The following is a 12,841-nucleotide window of genomic DNA, read 5'->3' on the forward strand; positions in this document are numbered from 1 at the left end:
TGTGAGGGTCTCTGAGAGGGTCCCAGTGAGGGTCTCTGAGGTTCTGTGTGGGTCTGTGCGGGCCAGTTAGTGTCACTGTAAGGGTCCCTATGAGGGTCTGTGACGGTCACGGCGAGGGTCTGTGTTGATCTTCTGTGGTCTTTGAGGGTTTGTGAAGGTCTCTGAGGGTACCTGTGAGTGCCTTGGGGGTCTCTGTGAGGTTCTGTTTGGGACTGTGAGGGTCTCTGTGAGGGCCTGTGTGGTTCTGGGAGGGATTAATAGGGTCTGTAAGGGCACACAGGGATCTGTGATTATTCCTTAGAGGTTCTGTGTATAGGACTGTGAAGGGCCCTTTGACGTCATGTGAGGTGCTGGGGGCCGCCCTGTGTGGGTCTGGGAAGGAGGGTCTCTGATGGTCTGGGAGTGTCTGGGAGGGCCAGAAATGGTGTCTGTGGGGGTCTCCATTGCTGACCTTACCGCAGTCATGGTAGGAGAAGAGCACAGGAGCTTGTCTACCCTGTTTCCTGCTGATCCTTCAGCCCCATCTGTGGCACTTAACCTGGAAGGGTGTCGGTCCCCTATACCCCCATTCCCACAAGTCACCTCTAGGGGCCTGTGAGAGGACCCAGCTGTCCCGAGCCTTGGGGTCCCCTCTGTGCCCCTCCCCTGACCCGAGGTGGGGTCTCTCTGCCCAGGATTCCAGTCCAACAGGCCCTGGCTGGGCTCTCACGGGGGCCCCTGGAGGAGCCGGGGAGCTGCACGCAGAGGCAGGATGCGGCTCCAGGGGACAATGAGGCCCCAGCGTCTGCACCCATTTGACTCCTCCACCCTGGCCCACATGGGGGTGGGGGATCCTGACAGGCACTGGGGGGCTCCCGGAGCAGGACTCACCCCCAGGGGCGGCCCTGTAGCTGGCCCACTGTGTGTGCTGCATGTGGCGCAAAGTTGACATCGCTCCAGCTTTCCTGTGGGGACTGGCCAGGGTGGAAGGGTGTAGGCTGGAGCAGAGCGCACAGTGGGCCATCCTGGACTGCGCCCTCATTCTGGACAGGTCACTTCCAGCCCGTTGTGTGATAGATCCTGTGTGATGGCCTCTTCCCCCTCCGAGCCCTGGGCTGGGCAGTGCTGGGAGCCAGGTAAGTGTTGCTGTGGGACCCCAGGCCCATCCCTTACCCTTTATTGTCCCCCTGGGAGCCTTCTTTGGGCCACATGTGGAAGTAAAGGTCACAGACCCTGAGTCAGTCTCAAGGACCCCAGCCCTATGCAGGTTTATTCAGTATATTGTGGGAAAGTCAAGCTTCCCTGCCTGTGTGAGCCTGGCCCTCTGTCACAGGTCCCCGTGGCAGCTCTTGGGCTCCGTGGTCTGGTGTGGTGTGGAGACCCCAGGGAGGGCCACCATGCGGGAGCCATGGACCCTGAGCAGCTCCTCCCCTCTGAGCTTGTGATGGTGGTGGGTCTCCAGGGCTCCTTGGTCCCTGCACCGTTGGGGGTTGCAGCATGCCATTTTGCCACCATCCTCCCCTGTCCCCCAAAGGTTCAGGGTCCACCTTCAGATGGTGACTGTGCACAAGCCACAACAGCCTTGATCCCTGATTCCCCAGAAGGGAAGGTGTGGCCCAGCCCTCAGGACCTCTGTGCGCCCCACCCGCACACCCTCAGAGCCGGGACTGCATCCTCTTTCTGCTGCTCCTGAGTGGGAGAAGGGTGGAGGGAGGGGATGCTGAGCTAGAGGGACCCCAGCCCTCCGCAACCTCGGCTTCATCAGGACAGAAGGGGCTGCCCAGCAGGTGTCAGCTACTCCCCACCCAGAGCTCTGGGTGGGGGTATTTTCCTGCGCCTCTGCTCTCAGGCAAGCACTGCCCCGGACACCCCTGCAGGGAACTTTTCAGATACTTTCTGGAGCCTGAGGGGAACTTCAGCCTCTGTAAACGTCTCCCTCACAGCTGCCCAAGAGCAAGCAGCGGGGCCGGCTGAGCCAGATCCTGGGGTTGGGGCGCGTCTTACAGGTTTTCCTCATCTTCTCAAGTCCAGGTGCTTTTGTTTTGTAATGAGGCTCTCATGGAAACCTAAGGTGCATCGAGGGCAAGGGGTGCAGGTGGGCATGCCACACCACAGGCATCCTCAACCTCCCTTTCCAACTCGGGAAGCCACGGTGGCTGCGTGGGAAGAGCGGACCCTGACTCCTTCCCTTCCCCCAGCAGGGCACAGACAGAAGCCACCACCTCTCCTGAGAGAAAAGCATGTATTTTGGGAAATGATGGAAGTTGAGGTAGGAAGAAACCATCAGCACTAAGGGGATGTGCTGACGTGAGGAAAACCAAGTGTTCTTTGCACTATATGGATCTTTTCTTGAAGAAAAGTTGTCCCAGGAAACACATGAAACCACGCTTCCGCTGAACAGATGGCACATCTCTCTGAAACATAGGATGCCTTGGGCAGTGGAGGGTGCAGGCTGAGGCACCTGCTGCCCTTGGCCCGTGCTGGCAGGGCCTGGCTGGGCACCCCAGCTCACGGGGTGGGAAGGCCCTGTTGCCGTCCTTGTCTCTGGCCAGCCTGCTCTCACCAGGACTGCTGTGGCCCTTCAGGGTGGCCTGGAGATTGCAGGCTTTCTCTCTCGTCACCCTGCCTTGCTCTTCATAGGAGAGAACCTGTGGTACCAGAAGTCTGTGGCACCATGATCTCCTACTGGAGCCTGGAATTGCCCTTTGTGCCAATTTAACTCTGAGGGAGGACATCCATGTAGAAGTTTGATTTTCTCGCCTAGGATCCGTCCCACAGGGGACGAGGCTGTCGCGATCCCCTGAGCCTCAGCAGCCCCGCTGTCTGGAACAGATCTGCTGTTGTCTTGTCCCTGGCTCTGGGCAGTGGCTGATGGAGGCCTGCCTTTTTGCTGGGGAAGTTCACTGCAGAAAATCCCCTGTGGAAAGTGCTGTCTCTTTTTTGTGAGGTGGCTTTCTGGAGGAGCCTGTTCCTCCTTCTGTCGGAGCTGGCAGGACTTGCTTCTTAAGGATTCTACTGTTACCTTATCCTTATTTAGCATCCCATTGTTTTGGGAGGCCCTTGGTTCTGCTGATCTTCTTTCATGCTCTCCTTGGCTGGACCTCCTACAGTGCTTTTCCTCACCAGCAGGGACAGACATCTTGCTCTGGCTCTGATCTGGCTCCTCCGGTCTCCAGGACCCCTTCAGCCCCTGGCTGCTCTGATGTGAGGCCCATCTACTCAACATGATGTCACCTGACACATGTGCAGCTGATGTGTCCCCAGATGATGTGCTCTGCGAGCTGCACAGAGAGCTCTGAGAATCCGAACTGTCTGTGGCAAGAAACGCCCGGGAGTGGTGACGGAGCGCGTGAGCATCGCAGTCCTGAAGAAGCTCACCAGGGCCGGTGTCCGCAGGCTGCTTCCCAGACTCTACCTTCTCGCAGAGCTCAGAGTCACTGTGCTGTGCATCAAGGCGTGGCTCTTCCGGATCCTGAATCACACCCTTTTCACTTGGCAGTGTTGGGATTTTATTTGTCCCTGGAGTCCCTGATCTCCTCAGATCCACATTAGGAATTTGGGAGTTGGCCGGCACACTGGATTTCAAGGTGACTTTCCAAGCAGAGGCCTCCTCAGCCGCCAACGAACCCCCGTCCTCATCAGCACTTGAAGAAGGGGAGTCACTGCTGCCCTCCAACACTGTGATCCTGCAGTGGGGGTATCCTGTGGCCCAGCCTCCGCTCTCCCCACCTGACTCACTCCTTGCCATGGCTGCACCTGGGCCCAGCTCCAGGCTGGCTCTGTGGGCCCTCACGGGCATCTCGCTGTGCCACATTCTGCCCATAGACATGCACGTGGAGGTCTGAGCAGGCGGCCTGCTCGCCTGTGTGGTCAGAGGAGCCTCTGAGGACGCATGGCCATTATCATGTAGGGTCTCTCCCAGCGTCTTCTCGATTTCCTTATACGTAGGTGAGGGGGCAGGGAGGGGACTCACTGGGCTGGGAATCGCCTCTTTCTTTACTGCCTCCTCTCCCAGGGGGCACTGAGGTTTTTCCAAGAGCTGGGAAAACATATTTAGCTGGGCCCCAGCTACACAGGTAGCTGAGTATGTATAGTGCTTTTCCTCACCAGCAGGGACAGACATCTTGCTCTGGCTCTGATCTGGCTCCTCCGGTCTCCAGGACTCCTTCAGCCCCTGGCTGCTCTGATGTGAGGCCCATCTACTCAACGTGATGTCACCTGACACATGTGCAGCTGATGTGTCCCCAGATGATGTGCTCTGCGAGCTGCACAGAGAGCTCTGAGAATCCGAACTGTCTGTGGCAAGAAACGCCCGGGAGTGCTGACGGAGCGTGTGAGCATCGCAGTCCTGAAGAAGCTCACCAGGGCCGCTGTCCACAGGCTGCTTCCCAGACTCTACCTTCTCGCGGAGCTCAGAGTCACTGTGCTGTGCATCAAAGTGTGGCTCTTCCGGATCCTGAATCACACCCTTTTCACTAGGCAGTGTTGGGATTTTATTTGTCCCTGGAGTCCCTGATCTCCTCAGATCCACAGTAGGAATTTGGGAGTTAGCCAGCACACTGGATTTCAAGGTGACTTTCCAAGCAGAGGCCTCCTCAGCTGCCACCGACCCCCCGTCCTCATCAGCACTTGAAGAAGGGGAGTCACTGCTGCCCTCCAACATGGTGATCCTGCAGTGGGGGTATCCTGAGGCCCAGCCTCCACTCTCCCCACCTGACTCACTCCTGGCCGTGGCTGCACCTGGGCTCATCTCCAGGCTGGCTCTGTGGGCCCTCACGGCCATCTCGCTGTGCCACATTCTGCCCACAGACATGCACATGGAGGTCTGAGCAGGCGGCCTGCTCGCCTGTGTGGTCAGAGGAGCCTCTGAGGATGCATGGCCATTATCAGGTAGGGTCTCTCCCAGGGTCTTCTCGATTTCCTCATACGTAGTTGAGGGGGCAGGGAGGGGACTCACTGGGCTGAAGACTTGAGTTTTTTTAACCATAGGAGGTAAGGTCTTCTGCTCACTTTCTCGCTGCTTCTCCACAGAATGACATTCCAGATTGTGCTGGGATGGGGCTGCAGGCTGAGGCAGGACCTGGGATGGGGCCACAGGCTGATACAGGGGTTGGGTTGGTGAAATGTGTGGCCCTACTGTAGCCTGAAATTGGAATGGGAAGGCAGGAGAGTGTCCATTGAAAGAGACAGAGCGAATCTCTTGCTGGGAACCAGATTCCCTGGCATTAGCCTCCAGTGACTCGCTGTGTAGAAAGGGGATACCCCAGAAGAACTGTTCGCATTTCTGCTGTAAATGGTCCCCCAAATCCTTAGTATCTGGGGGCTTTCCAGGACTGGCCAGCTGCTCTGGCTTGCCTTTTGTGCTCTCACCCAGGGACTTCACAGTCCCCAAACAATTCAGGCGGTGGTCTGACCCATCTCCCTTTTCGTTCTCCTTCCACATCTGCTCTGTTCTCCTGGTGATTCGTGTCTCCCGCAGCTTCTGGGTGTCAGGGTTGACAAATGAGGGGCTACAAGCCTCTACCTGCTTGTCTCTGGGGTGTCCCCAGAATGAGACCTCTGGTGGGTGTTGGGGCAGGTGTTCTTGCTGCCACTTGCATCGTGAGGAGGTCGAGAGGCTCCAGATTTTGGCATCTGCCTGACACCTGGAAGGGGCTGGGACGGGAGAGGTTGCGCGACCAACGCCTGAGATGACTCGGGTGTGAGAAGCCAGCCAGTGGGCATATGGGGCCGAGCTCCATGGGAGGGTGCCTACGCGGAGTGCCATTGAGTCACGCTGAGTGTGAGTCGGAGTGGAGCTTGGTGGTGGGACAAAGGAAGCCATTGGAGGTGGAGGGCAAGGCTCTGAATCTGTGGAATTTGGTGGGGAAGGGGAAGGAGTACTTGGGAAAAGCTCTGGTGACTGAGAGTCACTCCGGAAGGAGTCTGAATGGATACAAACTTTGAACGTTAGCAGGCCTGGTGAGCAGCTGGAGGCCAGAGGTGGAGAGCGTGTGGCTGGAGGAGCCAAGGAAGCCGAAGGGCCCACAGCAGGAGCAGTGCTGTCCTCAGGCTCCCTGCACGGCCACTGGGCTCCCGCAGGCTCTGCTTCGGACCCCTCACTGGGCTGCTCTGGAGATGACATCTGAGAGTCACCGTTGTCAGGGAGCCTCCTCAGGTGGCTGCAGAAGACAGGAGGCAAGAGCTGCAGCCAGGAGCAGCCAGGGCCAGGGGCGCCGAGCAGGCCAGGCAGGGCTGAGTGCCTGAGGCCCTTGGCCCTGCAGGTCCCCATGCTGACTGCACAGTGCTGCTGCTGTCCCCCAGGTCTGCAGTCACACCTGTCCCCATGTCTCCCCCACCACGTCAGTCCCAGGCTGCCTGCAGCCCTGGAGTCCCGTCATAAGGCTCTGGGAGGAAGGAGGACCCAGAGGAGAAGGGAAGATTCTTTACCTTCTCAGAAGAAGTAACAGGTCCTTAATCTTTCCCAGGTCACGAAGGAATTCTCTGCAAGCTGGAAAGCAGAAGACGGGGTCATGGTGGGGAAGGCAGGGACCTAGGGGTCTTATAGGAGACTGAGGGCTACATCCCTTTAGGGGAGACATTGGGGAGCTTAGAGCCTGGAGCCCAAGCCTCAGTGTCCAAGGCCACAGGATCCCTGATGGTGATGGCAAGACTCGTGACCGGGAATGCTTTGCCGTTTGCAAAGTGCTTCGACATCCATTGCCTGCTACGGCCTCACAGCCACCCTCTGGGGAAGACATGGCAAGGGCCACCTCACAGAGGCAGCTGAGGGAAGTTAAACACCCGCACGTGGATCTGGAGTCCCCCCTTCCCAATCCGGACACTCTTGGTCCACTCCAGCCCACGGCGTCCGTGCTGGGCAACACCATCCTCAGAGGCGTCGTGGAGCTGGGCCCTCCAGCCGGAGAGACGGGCTGACTCGGGTGGGCAGGGACGGCTGACAGAAGCTCACCTTTCAGAGATCCACTTCTTTTTTTATACTTTTTCTCTCCATTTGACTCCAAGTGATGCTGAGGGACCAAAAACATGACAGGCTGGGACCAAGTCTCACTCACCTCCATAGACAAGCTGCAGAGGCTTGGTGTCTTCTATACACAGGACTTCCTACATTTACCTCACAGGCCCCGAGGTGTCCTGTCCTTGTACTCATTTTTAACATAGATAAGAACATTTTCCCTTTTCCTTTCTTGAAGAATGTAAAGAAGGATTTTCTGTGTGGGACCTGCCCTGGCTTTCTTGCATCAGTGTATTTCTCTGCTCAAGAAACAGACACGTGCTCAGACCTACAGGCCCCTCTGAGCTCCGTCAGGCCGCACTCTGCCTCCCGAGGCCAACGCCCCACTGCAGCCCCTGCTCAGAGGCACTGCGGGCTCACCACTGCCCTTGGATCAGCCTGGATGAAGCCTCTCCCTGGACCCCTGCCCCAGGAAGGCAGCTGGTAAATCAGTGCTTAGGGGCCTGTCCTCCTGCAGACATCAGATTCTTAGGATCTGGGCCTCAGCCGCTGGCCACTGGGTTTGGGATTTTGGCCTGGAGCCCTTTAGCCACCTGGCCCCCATCTAGGATCTTTGGCTAGATCCTCCTGCCAGAACTCGTGCCTGGCCTGGCTTATGCCTAGAAGGAGGATCTTGTATTCTTTCCTGAGAAGAGATGATCTCTTCTTTCCCATCCCAGGAGCCTCTACAGCTGACTCCAAAAAGCAGAAGTAAAGATAGAAAAGAGAGAACCACATTCTGGTGAGTCTGGGCCAAGGGTTCCTTACCTTCCTGATGTTTCCATGTTTTTTAGATGGTGGTGGTGAGGATGGATCACTTGCAAAGAAAAGGAGTAATAGAAGGTAGAGCCCCAGTCCCCACAGGATGCCTACAATGGTGTTAGGCACCCAGGAAGTGGAGCTGGAGCTCAGCCAGGTAGCTAGAACGCTTTCCAGACACAGGAGAGGACTCTCCATCATCTGAATCGCACTGCTGCCCTCAGGCAACTGACCTCTGGGCCTGTGCTTGGGCACAGCACAGCAGGCCCACATCACAGAGCAGTGGCCTTGTCACAAAGGGTTCCTGAGGGTGGGGGAGGGGACAGAGGAGGAGCAGGCGGAACCACAGCCCCTCCCCCACCATCCAGTCCCACAGGGCTCTGCACCCTACTGGGCCTTGTAGGTTCCTTCTTTCCAACTCTATTCACTCTGTCAGGGAGACCTTCGCCACTTTTCCTCTCATCTGGACATTATCTGGTCCCCACTTCCCTTTTTTTTTAAATTAAGATATCATTGATACACACTCTTATGAAAAACAATGTGTTTACTACATTCACCCATGTTATCGAGTCCCCACCCCATACCCCATTGCAGTCACTGTCCATCAGTGTAGTAAGGTGCCACAGGGTGACTACTTGTGTTCTCTCTGCACACTGTCTTCCCCGTGACCCCCCACACCACGTGTACTAATCATAATACCCCTTAGTCTCCTTCTCCCTCCCTTCCCCGACTCCCCTTTGCTAACCACTAGTCCCTTCTTGGGTGTCTGTGAGTCTGCTGCTGTTTTGTTCTTTCAGTTTTGCTTTGTTGTTATACTCCACAAATGAGGGAAATCATTTGGTATTTGTCTTTCTCTGCCTGACTTATTTCAGTGAGCATAATACCCTCTAGCTCCATCCATGTTGTAGCAAATGGTAGGATTTGTTTCTTTCTTATGGCTGAATAGTATTCCATTGTGTATATGTACCACATCTTCTTTATCCATTCATCTGCAGATGGACACTTAGGTCACTTCCATATCTTGGCTATTGTAAGTAGTGCTGCGATAAACAAAGGGGTGCATATGTCTTTTTGTATCTGAGAACTTGTCGTGTTTGGGTGAATTCCTATGAGTGGAATTCCCGGGTCAAATGGTATTTCTATTTTTAGTTTTTTGAGGAACTCTGTATTGCTTTTCCACAATGGTTCAACTAATTTACATTCCCACCAGCAGTGTAGGAGGGCTCTCCTTTCTCCACATCCTCTCCAGCACTTGTTGTTCCTTGTCTTTTGGATGTTGGCCATCCTAACCATTATGAGGTGATAGCTCTTTGTGGTTTTAATTTTCATTGTCCTGATAATTAATGATACAGAGCATCTTTTCATGTACCTATTGGCCATCTGAATTTCTTCTTCGGAGAAGTGTCTGTTCATATCCTCTGCCCATTTTTTAATCAGGTTATTTGCTTTTGGGGTGTTGAGGCATGTTAGTTCTTTATACATTTTGGATGTGAACCCCTTGTTGGCTCTATCTTTTAAAAATATATCCTCCCATACTGTAAGATGCCCTTTTCTTCTACTGATGGTGTCCTTTGCTGTACAGAAGGTTTTTAGCTTGATGTAGTCATTTGTTCATTTTGGCTTTTGTTCCCCTTGCCTGAGAAGATGTGTCCAGGAAAAGTTGCTCATATTTATATTCAAGAGATTTTTACCTATGTTTTCTTCAAGAATTTATGTTTCATGACTTACATTCAGGTCTTTGATCCATTTCAAGTTTACTTTTGTGTATGCAGTTAAATAATAATTCAGTTTCATTCTCTTACATGTAGCTGTCCAGTTTTGCCAACACCATTTGTTGACTGGGCTGTCATTTCCCCATTGTATATCCATGTCTCCTTTATCATATATTAATTGGCCCTATATGTGTGGGTTTATATCTGGGCTCTCTATTCTGTTCCTTTGATCTGTTGGATCTTTTCTTGTGCCAGTACCAAATTGTTTTGATTACAAAGACTTTGTAGAAGAGCTTGAAGTTATGGAACATAATTCGCCCAGCTTTGTTATTCCTTCTCAGGACTCAGGATTGCTTTGGCTATTTAGAGTCTTTCATGGTTCCATATAAATGTTAGGACTATGTGTTCTAGTTCATGGAAGAATACTGTTGGTATTTTGATGGAGATTGTATTGAATCTCTAGATTGCTTTAAGCAGGTTGGCTGTTTTGACAATACAAATTATTCCTATCAATGAGCACGGGTTGTGTTTCCATTTATTGGTGTCTTCTTTAATTTCTCTCATGAGTGTCTTGTAGGTCTTTCACCTCCTTGATTATGTCATTGCTCTGCCTCTTTTCAGTGTTCTCATGGCTTTGCTGTTCCGCTGTTCAGGGTTAACCATCTGCTCCTCCCTCCTGTAAATACATGTCTCAGTGACAAACATAATTTATGTGAATATGAAGTGTATCTTAATTTAATCTGACATCTGATTAATCTTTCTGATACCTTCACTTCTTTTCTGTCTCTCCTCAGATGCTTATGTTAGATATGATTAGTGTAAGGAAGTGGGCACTATTATCCACATCCTTGCCTCTATCAGTTTTATGGAGATGCAAGTAAGGCAGCTGATGCTCATATGCTGATGCTGAAATGATAGTGTAGCTGCCACCTACAGACACTTAGTCAGAGTCCATAAACTTCAATATTGTACATAGCATTCTTTGTAAACCAATTCAATTCCCTTAACTCCCAATATTATTAAGGACATTAGTCATTCATGTATTTATTAGTTACTTAAGATAGAGTTGCTGAATGCCTTCTCTGCACACTGCTCAGATGAAGTGTGATAGTGACTCCAGACATGCCCTAGGCACCTCATCAATCACATTTTTCTGCAGCCTCCTGCAGCCCATCCTGCAGCTGTTCAGCCCGACCTGCAGCCCTGTGGCCCCTCCTGCCCGGGAGCACTATCCACATGCTCCACTTAGGCCTCACCCTTTCTACTGACTCTGTCTGGAATGCTTCGCTCCCCCATCAGACCTCACATGACATACTCCTGCATCCAAGTTTCTGCTAGAATATCCACTTCTTGAACAAGGAAGGTATTCCATTTGGTGACTGTGCACTGTGTCAGTATAATTGAGCTGGAATTCTCTCCCCTGTGTCTTTCCAGGTAATGACGGTCACACTAGAAATGTGCACCCAACACGAAAGCTGCCGTGGAGCATCAGCAGCCACTGCACTTCTGCAGGTCTGCACACTCACTGAGGACAGCTCATCTCACCACTGCAGGGCCGCATCCACGCTCTCAGTTCCTCAAGTGCTGGGCTCTAGCCCATGCCCTTCCATGGGGGAAGGCTGAAGCTCTTCGTGTGGGGCACCTGCCTCCTCAAGGTTGGAGCATGTGGTCCAGTCTGTCCTCCTGGGCCCCAAGTCTGCTTCCTAACAGTCTGCTTGTCTGTCTGATTCCTGTATCCCCCACTTGCATGAGAGGTGCAGTAAAGCAACAAGTTTGCTTTCCTATCGACTGCACAAACTTAACACACCACCTGCATGTCATTCAATATTTGTTGAAAGAATGAAAGGATGAACAAATTCTCAGTGTTTATATTTTGAGAGTTTATTTGTTGCAAGTATTTTCTTAATATGACTTGTGTCTTCTTTTGAAATCTTACGTATCATTTCTTTCCATAGTTTTAGAACAATTGCATTAAATTGTTCCAATAAATTTCTGTTTATTAAACCACCATATTTGTGGTAATTTATTACAGGGGCATGGAAAACTAACCCAACACCCACAGCATCCACCTCTCTGCCACTGATCTGCCAGGGATCCTGGAAGTCAAAAGCCAGGTGGATGCTGGAGCATAATCCAGGTGAGCCTCCTAAGGCTCAAGACAGTAACACAAAGGGTAGAGAGTGGATTTTCAGGGCCAAGTAGACATCTGTCTAAAGGACCAGTTAAGAGGGTGTTGTAAAAACCAGGAGCAGATGTTAGTGATCACAGTAAGTTGTCTCTGGGAAGGTCAGACCAGATGTTACTCAAGGGAAGGACAGCAGAATGTTCTGACATGTTCAGTGTACATATGAGAGAAGTGTCAGGGATGGATTACAGTGGAAGAACTACAGGATGTAGTCCCATTTGGAGAAAAGTGCTTGTGGATGCCCAACGTCCACAGGGGGACAGAAAAAAAAAGTTTTACTTCTGCCTTACCAATTTGGATACCTTTTATTTCTTTTTCTTGCCTGATTGTGGTGGCTAAGACTTCTAGTACTATGCTGAATAAAAGTGATAAGAGTGGGCATCCTCGTCTTGTTTCTGATCTTAGAGGACAACTTTGTACTTTTCACCATTGAGTATGATGTTTGCTGTGGGTTTGTCATGTACGTGCTTTTTTTGTTGACACGGTATGAACCCATGTTCTTTCACATACCAACAGTACTCAGATCTTCCTGGAAAGAAAAGTATTTTTAAAAAAGTAATGTTTCCATTCATGTTTGCTTTTTTTGTTAGCATCTTTAAAATCTGAAATCTTTTGTAAAGCTTCCTTTTTTTGATGTGAAAAATAATAAAACTCCAGATTTGGAGGTAAATGAAAAAGAATGTAGAGAATACAGAGAGAAAATTAGTATTTTTCCTTCTGGGGAAGGTTAACATAGGCACAGTAAGGCTGCCTGGAGACTAAGGCTTCTTTTGATGGTTTTACGTTTGCAGAATCAATGTGTACTGTTATTACTCTAGTATTTGCAAAGAGGCTGAATTTGTACTTAACATCCCAGGTTGTACTTTAACCATTAGGAGGCTGACACAGGTTTTTATGTTATTTGCTACTTCCTGGAGTGAACTTATAATGGACGTTTAACAAACAGTGGCAGCAAAGGATGGAGAATGATTGAAGCAGGTTGAGCGTGCTCAGGTAACAAAATTGGGAGAGGAGGACAAAAGGGGGTTAGTGTTGGTAAGGATCCCACGTGCTTTACTGTTGCTCAAACTCTCCAGGGACTTCAAAGGATGTTACAGTATGTTCTGGTTACCTCTCCCAGAGCCTCTGGACCATAGGTAATAAGTAGAAAGGAAGTGTGCCTATTTGGTAGTTAGATGCTGGATCTGAAACAATGAGAGCCTTGTTCATCTA

At 51.6% G+C, this 12,841-nt stretch overlaps 1 protein-coding gene and 1 long non-coding RNA gene across 3 annotated transcripts; one reads left to right on the top strand and one right to left on the bottom strand.

The window, feature by feature from the left end:
* Positions 1 to 1,959: 1,959 nt before the first annotated feature.
* LOC140846512 (spermatogenesis-associated protein 31E1-like) lies at positions 1,960 to 8,082 on the bottom strand. 2 transcript variants are annotated; one of them, XM_073223124.1, is made up of 4 exons: positions 7,742 to 8,082; positions 6,932 to 6,989; positions 6,409 to 6,469; positions 1,960 to 6,140 (listed from the first exon to the last, which is right to left on the bottom strand). In XM_073223124.1, exons 1-4 carry the CDS (start codon positions 8,003 to 8,005, stop codon positions 2,597 to 2,599), a joined length of 3,927 nt encoding a protein of 1,308 aa, XP_073079225.1. In that variant the 5' UTR covers positions 8,006 to 8,082; the 3' UTR covers positions 1,960 to 2,596. The 2 variants fall into 2 exon arrangements, with proteins under 2 accessions (XP_073079225.1, XP_073079224.1); XM_073223123.1 differs by having other exon boundaries at positions 6,409 to 6,989.
* On the top strand, positions 6,983 to 11,451 carry LOC140846513 (uncharacterized). The gene is made up of 2 exons (XR_012125674.1): positions 6,983 to 7,715; positions 10,879 to 11,451. It is a non-coding gene; the product is annotated as an uncharacterized lncRNA (long non-coding RNA).
* The last annotated feature ends 1,390 nt before the right edge of the window (positions 11,452 to 12,841 follow it).

Source organism: Manis javanica, chromosome 15, assembly GCF_040802235.1.
Source record: "Manis javanica isolate MJ-LG chromosome 15, MJ_LKY, whole genome shotgun sequence".
Taxonomy (NCBI): domain Eukaryota; kingdom Metazoa; phylum Chordata; class Mammalia; order Pholidota; family Manidae; genus Manis; species Manis javanica.